The sequence below is a fragment of the Pongo abelii genome, chromosome 12, assembly GCF_028885655.2.
Source record: "Pongo abelii isolate AG06213 chromosome 12, NHGRI_mPonAbe1-v2.0_pri, whole genome shotgun sequence".
NCBI classification, from domain to species: domain Eukaryota; kingdom Metazoa; phylum Chordata; class Mammalia; order Primates; family Hominidae; genus Pongo; species Pongo abelii.
The window spans coordinates 95,400,826-95,419,811 of record NC_071997.2 but is presented as its reverse complement, the minus strand read 5'-3'; the positions used below and the strand labels follow the sequence as shown (position 1 = coordinate 95,419,811).

At 37.1% G+C, this 18,986-nt stretch overlaps 1 protein-coding gene and 1 long non-coding RNA gene across 8 annotated transcripts in view; both read right to left on the bottom strand.

Annotated features, from left to right (window-relative positions):
- Positions 1 to 2,211: 2,211 nt before the first annotated feature.
- The window catches only part of PRKD3 (protein kinase D3), a 72,808-nt gene continuing 56,033 nt past the window's right edge, over positions 2,212 to 18,986 (bottom strand). For all 7 annotated transcript variants that reach the window (XM_054548224.2, XM_024242016.2, XM_024242018.3 and 4 more), the window contains 5 exons: positions 11,809 to 11,970; positions 11,168 to 11,266; positions 8,240 to 8,507; positions 5,788 to 5,873; positions 2,212 to 4,921 (listed from right to left, as the gene is read on the bottom strand). In XM_054548224.2, the coding sequence (XP_054404199.1) occupies positions 4,748 to 4,921; positions 5,788 to 5,873; positions 8,240 to 8,507; positions 11,168 to 11,266; positions 11,809 to 11,970 (789 nt within the window). In that variant the 3' untranslated portion in view covers positions 2,212 to 4,747. The remainder of the gene's footprint in view (positions 4,922 to 5,787; positions 5,874 to 8,239; positions 8,508 to 11,167; positions 11,267 to 11,808; positions 11,971 to 18,986) is intronic.
- Positions 12,011 to 18,985, bottom strand: LOC134759715 (uncharacterized). The gene is made up of 2 exons (XR_010136312.1): positions 17,827 to 18,985; positions 12,011 to 14,790 (listed from the first exon to the last, which is right to left on the bottom strand). It is a non-coding gene; the product is annotated as an uncharacterized LOC134759715 (long non-coding RNA).

Here is an 18,986-nt window from a genome sequence, read left to right as displayed (position 1 = left end):
GGTAACAAAAGTCAAAGTATTTTCTTTTCACAGCAAGAACAGTCCATGTTATATATAATATAACCAAAATTATAGAACTTTTAGGGTTGTGACTGGCTTTGGTGCAAATGTGTGCTCAAGCTAATAAGTTATTGTGAAACTGAGTTTCCTTTAACTTATAAAGCTAGTTGCCATATTTCTATTTTATTTTAAAAAGTAAACATGCGGCTGGGCGCGGTGGCTCATGCCTATAATCCCAGCACTTTGGGAGGCTGAGGTGGGCATATCACCTGAGGTCAGCAGTTAAATACCAGCCTGACCAAAATGGAGAAACCCCGTCTCTACTAAAAATACAAAACTAGCCAGGCATGGGGGTACATGCCTGTAATCCCAGCTACTCAGGAGGCTGAGACAGGAGAATCACTTGAACCTGGGAGGTGGAGGTTACGGTGAGCTGAGATTGTGCCACTGCACTCCAGCCTGGGCAACAAGAGCAAAACTCCCTCTCAAAAAAAAAGTAAACATGGGCACTGATTGTTTTAATAAAAATGGGAAACAGACTAAATGGCTATTCACAGGAAACTGATAAAATATATGTTATTTTTTTAAATGAGCTAGGGCAATATGTTTTGACATAGAAAGCTCTCTAAGATTTAGTAAGTGAAAAAAAGGATGCAAGAGTTTTTGTAGTTGATTCCATTTTTGTTGAAGGAGAAAAACTAAGTAAATACAAGTAATTTCATAGAAACTAATACACTAGTGTACACTGGTTGTTTTCTGTGATATGTACTTGCATACAAAGTAAGGAATGAATGCACAATTTTCCCAATTTGGAAGCGACTTTGAGGGGCAGGGAGTGGCTGGGTATTTGAATTTTTTACATTGTGCATCTGTGAATTTTTTTAAAAATTATAAAGGTCACAGTAAGAAACAGTAAATCTTGACATGTAGTTCAAATATGAGTTGGAGACCAGCCTGGCCAACATGGTGAAACTCCATCTCTACTAAAAATACAAAAATTAGCCTGGTGTGGTGGTGGGCGCCTGTAATCCCAGCTACTCACGAGGCTGAGGCAGGAGAATCGCTTGAACCCGGGAGGCAGAGGTTGCAGTGAGGCGAGATTGCTCTGTTGCACTCTAGCCTGGGTGATAGAGACACGTGCACGCGCGTGCACACACACACACACGCACACACACAGCCTAGGAGGAATAATTTTCAGATAAATGTCAAGTTTTAGTTCTGTATTATGTTTTCCATTTTTGGTTTTTAGAAGCTGTGTGTTAATACTGGAAACATAGAGTTAAAGAATTATTAATTAGCAACACAGATTTACAAGGGAGATTAAAGGGAAAGAATACTTTTCCTTTGATGTCTTGAATTTACGGCTTAACTGCATCAGAAGTTCACTGGCAGAGTGATGAACTGTTGCTTTTTATTGCTGCTTCTGCCTAACAGGAGTAGCATTGTATCCACACTACATGGCCATGTCACATAGCCTTTGAATGTGGCCCAACACAAATACGTAAGCTTTCTTAAAACATTGAGATTTTTTTTTTTTGCAATTTTTTTTTTCAAGCTCATTAGCTATCATTAGTGTTGGTGTATTTTATGTGTGGCGCAAGACAGTTCTTCCAATGTGGGTAGAACCTAAAAGATCAGACACCCCTGCACTAAAGTAAAGGAAGACGGAGGCCTTGCTTTTCAGATGCTGCCAAGCCTCGGGCCACTCCTAGTTGTTCTTATTCTATATTCCTGTATTTGTTTTCTTTTTTCAAAGACTTGGTTGGGAGAATTTTTGAAAGATGAAAACGTCCATAGTTGGCTCCTCTCAGATATGTTAAAGTTTTTATAATTAAGGGGCTAGAGTCAGGCAATGCCTTATATCTTAACACCTAGAAAGTTTGATATTAGGTTTTTAACTTTTTCAAGCCTTCTGGTAGTATAACAGTTGGATAATTTGGTGGTAGTTTCTGAAAAAGTTATACTTTACAAGAAATGAGACCTCCAGATAATCAGCTCAAATTTAATATAAAATTATAAAATGAGCTTTTTTTTTTTTATTTTTGGCAGGTTAAAAAAAAATCAGTGTTTTTAAATATAGCATTAGTTCCATTTACAAATACTGTTTCCAAAATAGTTCTTTTACCAAGGTCTGGTAAAATAACACAGCCAGGTAAAACTTATCTTTGGATACTTCTACTAGAAATAGGCTCAGGTTTTCACATGGAAAAGTATGGTGATAGGAAATACATTTTATTATCAAGCTTCCAGTATATTTACAAAAAGTTGGATGTAACCAAAAAAATATTAAAAATGTACTGAACAGTCATTATAGACTACTTTGTACATTATCAAATGTTTCTAGCAATTCTTATACAAACACGACTTAAAGACAAAAAGTTATGCAGGTTATACAGTATCTGGAATAATCAATCAACTCCAGATTCTCTGACAGTGCCTTTACAAAATTTTTAGAAAACTTCTTAGGCATTTAACAACAAATACAAAGAGTGCAATTAATTTCATGGCTTGTAAAGTTTGATTACGTTAAGTATAGCAAACAAACATCATTCCAGTTAATTTTCACCTTACGTAGTAAAACCACAGTAGATTGATTGCCTAGTGACTCAGAATTATTCCATTTTGTGTGTGTTGATATAAACAGACTTTAGTGAAACTTGGAAGTCATCCTCTATCACAGGGAAAATAACATTTCTAAAAAAAATTTTTTTTTGAAAATTAATTTGGTTTAATCTTTGAAGCTTCTATAGAAGGACAAATTACCAAGAGGGGAATGTTTCCTGGAGCTATTTATGGGTAGATAGTACAGCATAATGGTTGGGAGGGCTAAGGGTAAGATTAGAGCCATACTACTGGTCTCAAATACTACTGTTTGAAATCTGGCAGTAGGTTAATCTCCCCTTGCCTCAGTTTTCTTATCTTTAAGATGGAGCTCATAATGACTTAACACTATGGCTGCTGTGAGGGTACACTAAAACATAAAAGAACTTAGAACACAGGAGTACTGCATACTATTTGCTACTGTTCTTTCAAGGATATTTTTAGTCTAGACAGGAGACTAGCTTCAGGGATCTCGAAAGGCCTTCTCAGTCTGTTCATGTACCAGAACATTCTTTTTTTTTTTTTGCTACCTCAAATTCGGTGGGCAATGATAGTTAACACTTTCCTAGTTTTTAGTTTATTTGACTACATTCATACATATCTGATCTTCACGACAACACTGTGACAAAGGGAGAGGCAAGAATGATAATCTTCATTTTACAGACTGAGGAACTGCAGACAGACCTGCCATCTGTCCAGGCCAACATAACTAACAAGTAGTGGGTCCAAGACCTCAGCAAAAGTTTTGTTCTTTTACTCTTGTTAGAGTGGAGAAGAAAAAAAAAAAAAGGTTTACAATGATTACTGAGAAATGAAGAAATAAGCCACTGTTTCTTATAAGTAGATGGTCCCACATCTTAAACTTTGTTAGGGAAAGACATTTAAAAATATTTTTTAAATAGCTGGCTGCTGGAGCTGAAATGTAAAAAGAAGTACTTCTTTCATTCTTTAATTTGCTGTGCTGATAATACAGCCCCAGCCTTATAAACTGTTTCATGCTCCACTCCTACCCATCCCCCCAAACTGCTTAAAATAATTGATTTTAAAACACTCCAAATATCTGCAAAGCCCAATAGGCTAGGGGAAGGAGAAAAAAGGATACTGTTTGCTATACAGTAACTGTAGCATTAACTGACCCTGCACTGGCCCTGCTAAAAAGCAGAAATTACTGACTGAACCCTAAGTAAAGATAAATTGTGTAAAGCTGAGATCTGCCCCTGCTGAATGCTGGAATCCAGTACTGGCATCAAGATGGTTGTCAGTCAGAACATGCATATTTAGCAGCAGAGTGGAGCTATGCAAAGACATACAACTCAGCACTTAGACCAGCAGTACTCTTCCTTTTGTAACATCATTTGTCCCTAATTATCTTAGAAGCTGTTGCAACACACAGAAGGTGACAATCCTTATGCTGTATTCCCTAATTATCTTAGAAGCTGTTGCAACACACAGAAGGTGACAATCCTTATGCTGTATAGAACATATTCAGAGTAGCAGAGCAACTCCAAAAAGGTTAGGAATCACTATTTTGGAGTCTTGATTGACCTAAAAAAGAAAGGTAAAACAGCCCAGTGCTCTTTTTCTAGGCATCTAAGAAAAACCCTCAATGCCTCTATGGTTGGTTAAACCAATGTTAAAAGTCCTTATAGTAACATCACATAATGGCAACCTCACAGTTATCTCTTAAATACAAGCCTGTCGAGTAATCAATCTTGTAAGTCTTGTATAATTTAGCCAAGCTATATAGTAACTGGATGCTAGCTTGACTTGTTTTTCCTTAAAAAAAAAAAAATATATATATAATATATATATATGTTTTTATATATATATAAACAGAAAAGGGAAGACAAATTAAGTGAACCTATTGTATTAAAGTGAAGGATTAAGAAAAAATACAAAACCAGTTATTGCTTAGGCTAAAAAAGTTTATAAAAAGCTTCACCTTGATTCCACTATGACTTCTTATTATTCAGTTTCCCGCCTGTACCTACTCATTATGAACTACAGTACTGGTGTCACTTATTCCTTATCATATTTCCTCATACCTTTGCATCACTGCAGATGACAACCTACAAAGAACAAGTTACACAGCAAAATATCAGTCCATAAAATGAAATCCTTCCTTATTTAGGTTAGCTCAGTGATTTTAAGGATCTTCTTCCATATCATCTGGATTAGGAGCCATAATGAAGTGCTTTGGGTATACAAGGTTATGTGTGTATGCATGTATTTCCCAGCGAGCGTCATCACTTTCATGTGTAATGTAACGTTCTCCAATGCGAGTTTCAAATTCTCTAAGGTCAAGCCAAGTCTGATAGTCCTAGGAGAAAATGAAATTGTAATGATGAAACATAAAAGAAACAAAATACTGTCAACCTGGTTTTTGTTTTGTGTGGTTTTTTTTTTTGGTTTAGTGCCCTAGTCAAATAATTGACAGGCGCTACTCATAAGTATCTACTATATACCAAGTTCTACTTGTGATATTTTAAATGAGCAATTTAAAGAAATTTTTCAAACTCAGTCTCCAATGAATGAAAGTAACTCATTTCTGAAATTTAAAAAAATGTGCTTCAGGCTTCTTAGGTGGCTAATAATAATGACTAAAACATTTTGTTCTATACAACGTAAGGCCTAAACCTTACTCAAAGTGGGGGAAAGTGCTTGGACGCTTATTAGGATAATTTAGTAACTGGTAGATGAGACTACATTTGTTTTAAAGCTAATTCTGCCTCTCACTCCCTTTAAAATAGTTCTAAAGCTTCCCTCCTTACTCTGAAGTTTGGAGAGTATCTTTTGATAAATCTATAAAGTAACTTTGGGAGAATTAAGCCAAACATTTTAAAATGGCATTTAAAAAAAATCTCTCCAATGCAAAAATAAATCCTTCAGTGGACATTTAAAATAAATTTGATAAATTAATATGTCATACTAATCTTATAAAAAGGTGAAATGAACACATAGGTCTATGAAAGGCTAAGTCATTGCTTTCAGTTCATGGGAGTTTAATTGCCTGTCATTACCGATTTGAATGCTGTACAGTTTCCAGAGATTCAGCCATAGTACAAATTAATCACTTAAGAGCACTTTTATTATTCTGCTGATCTTAGAGTGGTCTCATTAGGTGGGACAAATCAGAGTGAACTACTCAAATGAGGATTGCCAAAGAGAGATTACATTTTTTTTTACCTGTAGCCAGGGATGACTAAGAGATTTGTCAACACTGTAACGTTTTCTCATCTTCACTTGAAGCAGATTGTTTATCAGATCAATTGCTAAGGGAAAAGACAAAACAAGATACATGAATTTGGGTGCATAGAGCACCCCAAACTTGTGACTGCCTAGAAGGCAGTTCAACCCATAGAAATACAGGGTTGAGGAATTTTTGCTTCTCAAGGACGTGGACTTTTAGCTAACATGTAAAATGAATCATAAATGTTTACTGATTTAAGTGTATCTGTCAAATTTTCATTGCCTTTATAAGGCAGTATAGAGTACAGGTTAAAGTATACACTCTGGAACCTGACTGCCTGGGCTGAAGTCTGGTTCTGCCACCTACTAGCTGTGTGATATTGGGTCAGTTACTAAATTATACTATGCCTCAGTTTCCTCATGAAGTTGCTGACATATGTTAAGGGCTTAGAACAGTGCTTAGCACCTAAGTGCTAAGTATTAACTATTATTATTTGAAGATGAATGAAACAGACTCTCTGATCCTCCCCACCCCGCTCCAATGCTGCTCTTTAGTCCCTGACTTGGCCTGGAAAAGCACTGCCTTGCCTCTATATATGGTCAGATTGAGGTGGTAACTTAACTACCAAAAGTTTACACTTTTAACAAATAGGTTTCAGGGTGTTTTAGTGTACATGGTGAGTTCTTGGCATATATATTTTATTCACTTATTTGGAGAATGGATCAACTGCAAAACCAAGGCAACCAATAACTACATACTAACTACAGCCCTATATAATGGTACACTTGAAATATTGATAACAAAAGGCTAGACCCAGACACGAACCAAATGGAAAGACTTGTACCATCCTACCTAGTTCTATTTCTTGTCTCTATACTACCAAACTAGCAAAGTGATTCTGATAGAAGAGGTCTACAGAACACACTGCCTCAGGAGGTCTGAGATAACACTAGTTAACATCAAAAAACATCTCTTATGAGCTTCTTCAATTAGCTTTCTTCATTACCATGCAAACCTGCTACTGTCTTCACATGTTGTTCCTTAAACTTTCCCCAGTTTAATGGAATATTAGTTAATCCTATGATTAGGCCTAGTACTTCTGGAAAAACAAAAAAGGTCTACCTATTACATGGGTTGGTTAAATCCAGATGGGGGTATTCCCCAGCATTGGTTCTATTAACTTCTATGGGGCAGTTAAATAATGTTTTAAGTAGTGTACTTGTCCTTCCTATCAGTATCAGTAGACTAAAGAGGGCCAGCCAACTTATTCTTGACAGGTACAGAACCAGGAGTTGCAAATTCAAAAGCCTTCACTAGGCAGGAAAAAGAGATGTATGCAGCTTCCCAGCAGAGGTCCACAGGAGAGAGGAAAACAAACTGCAGTGTGTCTGGTGAATATAAAGTTCATTCTAGGTATAAGGAACCGGAGCTAGGTATTCATTCAAGGAGCTCACAGTCTTGTTCTGAAGATTAGAAAAGTCAATTATGAAAACAATGAATACTTAAGAAAAAAATGGGGCTGGGTGCAGTGGCTCATGCCTGTAATCCCAGCACTTTTTGGGAGGTCAAGTTGGGAAGATCAATTGAGTGCAAGAGTTTGACACCAGCCTGGGCAACATAGTGGGACCCCATCTCTACAAAAATTTAAAAATTAGCCAGGTGTGGGTGGCCCATGGTGCGTACCCGTCATCCCACCTAGTCAGGAGGCTGAGGTGGGAGGATCACTTGAGCCCAGGAAGTCGAGGCTGCAGTGAGCTGTGTTTGTGCACACTTCAGCCTGGGTGACAGAGGGAGACCCCGTCTCAGTAAAAATAAAAAAAGATAATAAAAAAGCCCAAATGTTTTTTAGCCTAAGTAAATTTTACAGTGTAGAGAAGGAGTAGTCAGGGAACTTTATAGATGAGCCACAAATTAAGGGGTCCTCGAATTTTAATAGGAAGGATTGTAGACAAGGGAAAAATAGTCCTAAGCAAATTGCAGAAAACAGTTCAGAAGAATAAACAATTAGGTTTGTGTAGGGAGTAGTGGGAGATGAGGCTAGAAGGTAAGCATGGACCATATCACAGATAACTATGCCTGTAAGGTGGTTAAAGAGAAGTGTTTGGGAGCACCATAAATGAAAGTAATGTTTCCTGAAGATAGATTTGGCAGTAGTGACTAGGAAGGATCAGAAAAGAGTTTAACAGGTAAGACAGTTAAAAAGATATTTTAGTGGTTTGACAATGAGGCCACTGGGGCCTATGTCAGTGCTATGCCTGGGAACTATACAGAAGACACAAGATAAAAGTGTAAAAAGAAGAGTGCTCAAAAAACTGGTAACTAGTTGAATTTGGAAGATGAACAGGAGATTTATTAAAAAGATAAGTTGCAAGAGACAGACTGATTTGGGATGAGAAAGATTTTTAGGCTTAAAACACATAGCCAAAACTTATTTTTTTTTTTTTTTACCTTCACCAGAAATTTCTCTCCATGGATTTGGTGGGTACATAAATGCAGCATTTTGGATTTGGTCATTTATATCTTCATCCTCATTAAAAGGAAATGTGCCACTGAGGCTCACATAGATGATAACTCCCACTGACCACATATCTAGGGAACGGTTGTAACCTTTGCTCCGGAGAACTTCAGGGGCTAAGTATGCTGGAGTTCCTACCACAGATCTCCTGAATGACTTTTCACCAATGATGCGTGCAAATCCAAAGTCACACAGCTTCACCTGGAAATTGAAGGCTGATGTTAATTTTGTATTATAGTGTTATATTTGTAACTACCTGTCCCTAAATATAACACTGTATGTATCATTTCAACATACTTGCCAGCTCTACTGATGATGAATATTAAACAATCACAGATAAGGAAATTGTAAAATATCCTTTTCTCAAAAGGCAGACACATTTATAGCCCTGTGATCCTGACTGACACAGTATGAAGAGCTTTCCTAATACATATTTCAAAAGTTCTAGCTTCCAGAATACCAAATACCAGACTGGTGTTATAAGTGTTCTGATTTCTTATGAAATGGAGTGTGCTGCTTTCTATCATTTGTCTTCTAAGATCACTCTTCCATCATCTGTGAGCAGGAATTGTTTCATTTCTGAATCCTTAGTGGCCTCACAGTGCCTGGACACATAAAGGTACTCAATGTTTGCTGAAGGAAAAATAAGTTACAGTATTAGCCAGGTGTGGTGGCTCACGCCTGTAATCCCAGCACTTTGGGAGGCCGAGGCGGGCAGATCACGAGGTCAGGAGATTGAGACCATCCTGGCTAACGCAGTGAAACCCTGTTTCTACTAAAGATACAAAAAAATTAGCCTGGCGTGGTGGCGGGTGCCTGTAGTCCCAGCTAATCGGGAGGCTGAGGCAGGAGAATGGCGTGGACCCAGGAGATGGAGCTTGCAGTGAGTCGAGATTACGCCGCTGCACTCCAGCCTGGGCAACAGAGTGAAGACTCTGTCTCAAAAAAAAAAAAAAAAGTTACAGTATTTAAAAACATCCCTTGTTTTGCTTAATTCTAGAATCTCTTTTCCTAAGGATGTTATAAATTGGCAAGTAAATAAAACTGAGGTGTATTAAAGGTAACTTTTCATGTGGACACCAGTGGAATAATGCTGGAGACTGCCCCAGTGAGTAACAGCAACACTTTTCTATCACTGTGGAACAAATTATTTCTAGTTAGATGTTTAGATTTGAAAAAAGTTATATGTAAAGGGAGCCATAGTCACACCATGTCCTCTCAAAAGAGAGTTCTAGAAGTTGATGAGCTTGGCAGAACTGAGAACACTTATCTTGCTGCCCAGATTTTTCTAGAGGCTCGAATTTGGGGGATTAATGACCACATCCATGCTGAACAAGCAAATGCCAGGTACTTTCTGGAGGAAATGCTCTGACTTAAAAAATGTCTTTAGCAAAAGCATTAATATAAATTGAGAGGAAAAAGATTTAAGCTCTAGAAAACAGTAGTACAAACTGCCTAGAAAACAAAGAAGTGAAGTTATCAAATGCTGCTATTTCTGGGATGGCGGACTCTGACACATGTTTTTATGAATGATATTTGCTCAATATCATTACTGAATCTGGCTGCTTCTCGATTTCAGTGTCTTTGAAGAGTACGAATACTGAGCCTGAAGAAATACAAACTCCTTTTTTGTTGTTAAATGCCAGATTTCAGCTAACATCTTGATAAGGTAAAGATGACTTGGAAGTTTGGCAACTGATTAAAGAAGTGGAGCCATGGCTAGCACTTGAGCATAAAAAGAGTATCAAGTAAATCACATTATTTTCCCTTTGCTTCTCATTGGAACACTGTGGATCACTAAAGTAGAGGTCAGAAAGTGGGAGTTTTAATGTTACCTGTAGGAGTGTGCATCTTTTGTCTACTATTTTGAAGATCAAATGAGATAATATATGGAAGCAGTTTATTTAAAACACTGCACCAACTATTAGGTGACCCTGTCGACCTCAAAATGATAGGGAATCACTTTTAACCACATAAACATAAAAAGAATATGATTACTACTTTAAAAGCTGAACGATTTTTAATATATTTTTTATTTGAAAAGACAATTTGAGTTATATTTACCAAGTGAAAACAGCTATCTGTTGTCCTTAGTCTTGCCATTTGTCTAAATGTACATGTTTCAAATGTATATAAACAATAGTTTGGCAACAGATACTTGAGCTGATTGGAGGAATCATCCTTGCCAATTATGGAAAACGGCTGCAGGGTACCACCACCACCACCACTTATTTCTCAGGATGGTTGTTTCAGAATTTGGGTTATGATCCATTTCATAGGTCATGAAATAAATTTAGTGGATCAAGATGAACACTTGAAAAAAAATTCAACTGAATTAAGAAAAATCAGAGAATGCTACATGTAGCCAGGACACAGAAGCACGATGCCATCACGTGTATGTGTGATGATGAGAAATGTTATTCTTATATAGGCTGTTTGAATACAATACTCTAAATAGAAAAAGGAGGTGGCTGCCTGCCTCAACCAAAATCTATCTCCCATTTCCAGTAACACCCCATTTGTTTTATTTATGAGGTATTTATCCTAAGTACCAGGCACCAACCAAGGTTGATACTTGCTAACTTCGTTCCCAGCCCCTGGGGAGAGATGAATTGCAGAATCTACGTACAGTTACTCTTTTAGATGTGGTTAAATCTAAAAAGTCTTGAATATAAACAGTGTAACTAATAACATCTGAATTCATTTAGTTATTAATCCTCACTGGTAGTTACAGGCTAAAAACTATTTTTGTAAGATAGTATGCATTTTTAACCAACAGTACTTAGTACACTACCTTTTATTATGTGGGTACTTTGAAAATGTTGCCAGAATCATTTAAAAGGTTCTGGAGAATATCTCACCTGAGGAAATGGCTCTGCTGATGCAAGCAGCACATTTTCTGGCTTTAAATCACAGTGCACAATATTCTTGAAATGCAGATTCCTCAAAGCAACAAGTATCTGTTATGAAAAAAGATTTTCTTTTCAATGTCTGGAAAATCACAAGTAAACCTCAATGTGACTCCTTGAATGATTTAATTTGAAAACTCCACTATAGTTCATCAAGACTTAGCTAAAAGTGTGTTATTCTGCTCCTTAAGGTTAACAATTCCCACAATCACCCAACATGTAAAAGCACTGCTATTTAATTATTTTAGTTTTTAGCTGGGTACAGTGGCTCATGCCTGTAATCCCAGCACTTTGGGAGTCCTAGGCAGGTGGATCACTTGAAGCAAGGAGTTCGAGACCAGCCTGGCCAACATGGTGAAACCCCAGCTCTACTAAAAATACAAAAATTAGCCAGGTGTGGTGGCACACATCTGCAATCCTAGATACTTGGGAGGCTGAGGCACGAGAATCGCTTGAATCCAGGAGGCAGAGGTTGCAGTGAGCCAGATTGCACCACTGCACTGCAGGTGACAGAGTAAGACTCTTGTCTTAAAAAAAAAAAAAAAATTAGTTTTTAATCGCTAGTTTAAAAAAAAAAAAAGGAGTTAAAATACCTGTGTGACCATGAATTTAGTAATTCGTTCTGGAAGCCGACTTTTCTCACTGGATAGAATCATTTCCAACATATCTCCATGCAGCTTTTCCATTACTACAAAGACTCGTTCTGGGGTTTCAAACATACATTCCAGGTTTACAATCCCAGGATGGTGCAAATTCTGAAGAGAGGTTGCAAGATATTTACATGACCAACTTAAGCAGAGAAACAGTTTTACTAATATCTAGATGTGCTATGATTGTCTGAAATGGCACAGAAAGAAAAAAGCCTAGAGAAGTAAACAGAGCAAACAAAATAAAAATTACAATCAATGAAAAGGATCTTAGGTTTTGATTCTCCAAGTTGTGTACTGGAGAGTAGCCCCACTGAGGGGATAGAATGTTCTCCTAATTTGATTATATAATCACTCTTGTCCATTACTACTTTTCCTTCCTTCTCACTTGAAAAATCTGACACTGCTCTAATTTCATGCTTTCCCCTGAATAGGCACCAACTGCCCATAAATTTTTAGTCAATTACACAGAAACCTTTGACTCTTGGGGGCTGTATTTGTGATGGTATTTGCTTAAGAGTTTCATTTCTAAGGTAGTTATTTATCTAAGTCTTGATTCTCATAATATTATAATGACTAATTCCCTCTTTTTAGGCTCAACATCTCTGCCCACATTATCATGTTTCTTGATCACAACTAGGTTACAAGGGTTGGAGATACACAAAGATGAATGCCATACTATTTATGCTTATAAAAAAGCAATTTATCTTGTGTTCTACTACAGAAAATCCTTCCTCAAAAACAAATTCATGAAGTCAGCCTTGTTCAAACACCTTCAGTGGTTCTTTATTTCTGGACATAAATCTAAATTCCTTTGTCTACATTTTGAGATCTTCAATAATCTGGTTTCAGTCTTCCAACTTAATCTTAAATATGTTCTACTGAATGAACCAAGTGTTTAAACAATTTTTATTCCTTATTAATAAAAATACAGGCTGGGTGCGGTGGCTCACGCCTGTAATCCCAACACTTCGGGAAGCCGAGGCAGGTGGATCATTTGAGGTCAGGAGTTCGAGACCAGCATAGCAAACATGGTGAAATCCCGTCTCTACTAAAAATACAAAAATTAACCAGGTGTGGTGACAGGTATCTGTAATCCCAGCTACTTGGGAGGCTGAGGCAGGAGAATCACTTGAACCTGGGAGGCGGAGGCTGCAGTTAGCCAAGATCATGACATTGCACTCCAGCCTGGGAGACAGAGCGAGACTTTGTCTCAAATAAAAAAAAGGCCGGGCGTGGTGGCTCAAGCCTGTAATCCCAACATTTTGGGAGGCCAAGGCAGGCGGATCACCTGAGGTTGGGAGTTCGAGACCAGCCTGACCAACATGGAGAAACCTAGTCTCTAATAAAAATACAAAATTAGCCGGGTGTGGTGGCACAATCCTATAATCCCAGCTACTTGGGAGGCTGAGGCAGGAGAATCGCTTGAACCTGGGAGGCGGAGGTTGGGGTGAGCTGAGATTGTGCCATTGCACTCCAGCCTGGGCAACAAGAGCGAAACTCCATCTCAAAAACAAAACAAACAAACAAAAACCCAGACGGTCCGCAACTTACAATGGTTCAACTTAGAATTTTTCAACTTTAGAATGGTACAAAAGTGGTATGCATTCATTCAGTAAAAACTGTATTTTGAATACCTGCACAACCATTCCGTTTTCTTTTTTTTGAGTATTCACAAATTACATAAGATATTCAACACATTAGTGTAAAATAGTCTTTGTGTTAGATGATTTTGCCCAACTGTAGGCTAATGTAAGTGACTGTGCTTAAGGTAGGCTACGTGGGGCTAAGTTGTGTTCAGTAGGTATTTTTATTTACTTAGTTATTTTCAAACTTAAGATGGGTTTATGGAGATATGACCCCGTCCCAAAATGAGGAGCATCCTGTACATTTTTCTTTAGCTTTTTTCCTTAATATGGCTAGCTGATTATGCTAGGGGGACTAACATGTTTTTGGCCTATGTGAGGCTGAGTTCCATGTCTAAGATGTTTTTTGAAGCCTTAATTTTAGCCCACATTCTCTCTCTTTGGGACTACTGCAATAGTTTCCACTGTATTGTAATAATGTGTGTATTTTACTCCATTGTTTAATAAACTCTCTGAGGCACAGAATGTTTCAGTTATTTTAGCTCAATATCTGCATCATAGTAGTTGTTTTCAAAAATGTTTAGAAAGTGAAACAATAACAAATGCAAAATAGACTTGTTTGCTGATCATTTTAAACCAATTTTATGAGATCATTTTCCAAGTAGCAAAATACAAAATGACAACATTTTGTAGTAGATAAATGAAACTCAAATACTCCATAGTGGTGGGGTGTGACAATGGCAATAAGCAGTGTAAGATTCAGAATATTATAACTTTTATCAACAGAGGTTGAAATGTGACTGTTTTGCTATGCCATAGTTGGCTGGCTCTATGCTTTTTTCCCCCTGCCCTCCTTTAAAAACACGTGGACACACAAAAATAGAAGTATGCTATAACATTATTTTTCTCCCTTAACAACTTCCTCTATTGGTTTACATTTTCTATTTCCTCTGGAGTATGTTTTAGTAAGTTATACTTTCATTGAGAATTACCCATTTTCTCCAAGTTTCCAAATTTATCTGATAGAGATGAGCAAAGTATCATAAGATTCCTTCCCCCCCCCCGTATTTGTGGTTATCTCCCTAAGATCATTTTGTATATTCTTCTTTGCTTAGGATGGCCATTTTATTTTTACATACCTCCTCCCTTCCCCCGCACAGTGAACCGGCTTTTGGCTTTATTATTTCTTTTCTGTATTTATTAATTTTCATTTTTGATCTGTTATTCCTTTCTGCTTTCTTTAGGTTTATTTTATTGTTCATTCTTCAACTCCTTGAGTTGGATTCTTAATTCACTTATTTTCATTCTTTCTTGCTTAATATCTGAGGTTATAAAGCTTTTTCTGAAAGACAGTACAAAGGCGCTGATATACGGTATTTTCATGGTTTTCTAAATATTCTGAAATTTTGATTTCACTCTGATTCAAAAATCAGTATTTTAAAGTTTTCATGTAGGAGCTTGTTTTCTGATTTTGTAATTTCTGCTTTAACGCATTGAGATCAAAGAATACTGTTTATACTACTGCTTTTTTGAATTAATGAGGCATTCTTTGTTTTTAGGGTACAGAGTTCAGTATAATCTGCTTAGATCTACCTTACTCTGTTTAGACCTTGTATGTTGTTAATTATTCTTGTCTACTCCATTTCTCTTGGACTACTGATGTGTTTGTCTGTTTCTCCTTGTTTTTAGTTTTTCTTTATGAATGTTTATGGTGTTATTTGGTGTAGTATGATTTTCACTCTTCCACTGTTAAAGTGGCCTTCTTCCATTTCATTTAATGTGTTTTCCCTTGAGTTAAATCTTATCAGATCATGACCCTCAAATGGCTTTTTGTTTGGAGAAGGGACCTTTGGAGGACATAAGGGCTGTAGATTTCAGAAAGAATCAGCAAAAACAGTTCTGTGTTGTCTCTTCCTGAGGAGGCATGCACCTCTGCTTCATCTTCACTGTTGTTGGAAATCTACATGATTTCATAGTTTTGAATTCTCATCTATTTTTGCTAAAGTATGCTCACTTCTGTTAATCATTTTTCTTATAGCTTTGGGGTAGCTTCCAAGATGAGAACGGGAAAATGCTGAATTTACACCACAATGTTCAAACCAGAAATTTCCCTCTAGGTTTTTGATCACGTTTTCTAATTACATAGGTACCTATGAGAATACCACACTTTTCTCCCACTACTCTACTACCTCTTCAGGCAACACAGCAAAAGAAACATTTTACATTACCACATAATCTAGGAAACAAAAGGAACCTCCCTTCCCCAATTTTTTTCCTGCTCTACAACATCCTCCCTAGATATGGCCCGGCTGACAGTTTATGTAGGCATGGCTCTTTTTCTGTGTAACTGTATATAGACATATATAATGTACACATTAAAAAGTAAAAGGGAGTCATTCCAAACTTTTTTTGAATCTAACAATGTATTGTAATTTCCCACATAATACATTTATTCATTAAATATTAAATAAGAATTTGCCATGTACCCAGTACTATGTAGGTATTCTGGATTCATTATTAAACAAAACTGACAAAGATCCCTTGTCTCATAGAGCTTATAAATTGTAGCAAGGTGAGACAGACAATGGGAAATAAAATAGTAAATTACCTAGTATGAAGGTGATAAGTGCCATGGAGCAAAGAAAGAGTTAAGGTAGGGGAGTGGAGGGGTGGGAGGGTGGGTTTAATGCTGAATAGAATGTGGAGGCGTCATTGAGGAAATGATATTTGGGCAAAATCTTGAAGGAGACAAGGGAGTATGACATGCAGATATTTGAGGGAGAAAGCATTCCAGGCAGAGGAAACAGCTAATGCAAAGCCTTTTGAGACAGAAGCATGTCTGGCATGTTTGAGATATAGCAAGAAAGTCAACATGGCTATTTTTTGGGGGAAAAAAAAGACTCAATTTGTTGTGTATATTGTCTGCAGCGGGATCTTTTTCAAGTGATTTTGATTCAGTTTCATAAAGAATAATCACAGGTATCTAAAAGTGGGATGTGCTCATTTCTATTAAACAGAATTACAAAGCCTGTCACCAAGAGCTCAAGAGACTGGATGCTCCTGGATAAACTGTAAGGTCACTTCTAAATCAATGATCCTGTGATTTTTCCTCCTTGCCACTGGAAAGGCCAAAGCTGTAGTCTTAATAATAATATGCTCAATCTTCACCCCATCTTTTCTCTAAGTATGTGGGCATGAGAAAGAAAAGCTATGGATGCCTCTAGGCATGCAGGTAAAGGTATCAGCACCAGGATGAACTACAGGAGTTCAGACAGCCTTTCAGGTTTGTGTGATAAGGGAGGATTACAGATAAGAATGACACGGGGCAAAGATGGAAAAGGAAAGATGATACAGTTGGATGGGGAAGAGGAGAGACAAAAGGTGGTGTGAGTGCGTGTAACAGTGTAGTAGGTTACTTCCAACTCATGTGAAAAAGTTTAGCTGTGATGCTCACATAACTAAATCTTATGAAACTAATTTCAGTAAATAAGGTATGATTTTTAAAAAGTTTCCTTTTAAGAAGTGTATTTCCTACATGAATTCAGATTGTACTAATAGAATATTCTAGAATATCAATATTCTATATGAATAATATTCATATATAAAGTTAGCTAAAATTCATCTTTATACTACACACACACACACACACACACAGAGTGGGTTGGTCCAATGATGTAAAGTAGAAAGTACATATGGTTTGCAGACAGACTTAGATTCAAACTCTGAATCTGCCTTCCTGCTGGGTGATGTTGAGAAAAAGTACTTAAGTATAAATGCTGACACAAGGAAAGCCAAATATAAAAGTATAAATATCTTACATAAACAATTTGAAGATAATCTACAACAAAGATAGTCTTGCATTAAATTTAGTATGAAAATAGCATAGAGACATCCTACAATCTATTCGCAGTTTGGGCAATGTTGATGAAAATAACCAAAATGATATAATAATGAAGTTTTTCACACTGTGCATTACCTGGTTATTCCTAAATTTAGTTGTTATGATCCACGGCTGATAAGAGGAAAAAACCTTCAGTGCTTATTCAGAGCTGTGTTTGTGATCAAGAAGAAATCAATCCATAGGAATATATCCTTAATTTTTATTGTTTTGGTTACTAGTTGGACAATGAGGGTTCCAAAATTAGATACGCAAAAATACCTGACAACATATTCATACTCTTCATATTCAACAGAGTATGAATGCTATTAATATTCTATTTAAAGGTAGCTTTATAGGAGGAGACAGCCTTGATATGACCACAGGTACCTACTTGATCACAAGCTTTTTGATTATCATGCCTCTGAAAAAGTGAGGCAAATATTACTATTAGCAACAAGTAACATAATAAATGTAAAATGAATCATTTAAGTTTCTTACCTTCTTCAAGGAAACAAGTTCAGAAGGAGGCTGTCTTCTTGAATTTCACCCAAAGCAAATGGGGCTCTGACAGCATTAACCATTTTTTTGTTGTTGTTGAGACAGAGTTTCCTTCTTGTTGCCCAGGCTGGAGTGCAATGGCATGATGTCAGCTCACTGCAACCTTTGCCTCCCAGGTACAAGTTGATTCTCCTGTCTCAGCCTCCCAAGTAGCTTGGATTACAGGCATGTGCCACCACACCCGGCTTTTTGAGATGGAGTTTTGCTGTTGCCCAAGCTGGAGTGCAATGGCACAATCTTGGCTTACTGCAACCTCCACCTCCCAGGTTCAAGCGATTCTCCTGCCTCAGCCTCCTGAGTAGCTGGGATTATGGGCATGCGCCACTGTGCCCGGCCTAGTTTTTTTGTATTTAGTAGAGATGGGGTCTCACCATGTTAGTCAGGCTGGTCCTGAACTCCTGACCTCAGGTGATCCAGCCGCCTTGGCCTCCCAAAGTGCTGGGATTATAGGTGCGCACCACCTCACCTGGCCAGCATGAGCTATTATATGACCATAATTTCTTTAATAATATGCAAAGGCTATATAACTAACAGACATTTGCGTATTATAAATTATTTATATGATATTCAGAAAATAATCCAAGGATCAAGCTAAATTTTAATCTTCTAGATGACCCCCCCTGGGGGTAAAAATGCTAGATGAAAAACACATAGGAATTTATGGAATTGAAATCATTGCCAATATAGCTTTAAAATATGTCCCAATTGACTAAGCCATTACAAAATTAAATAGAGTTTTTAATTAATGAAATAAGTGCTGTTAAAAGGTACATAATTTTAAAGCAATCTTTATTTGCACAGTAATTGCTATGACAATCAAGCATGTCACCCGTGAAAACTGGATGGGTAAAACAGTAACCTTCTAACAAAATGTGGCAAAGTATCCTAAGTATTTTGAGCTCCTGGAATAAGAATGAAATTTTACTTTTTTAAAAAAGGTTTTACTCACAAAAATGTGTTCTAAAACTACTACCGTAAAGCAAGATATTGGCAGTCCCTATAATGCCTATATTTTGCCTTCTTAAAAAAAAAAAAAAAGAGAAGCAGTTAATTCAGATTCTTACCAGCCTCTTTAATAAACCACTTTTTTATTTTTTATT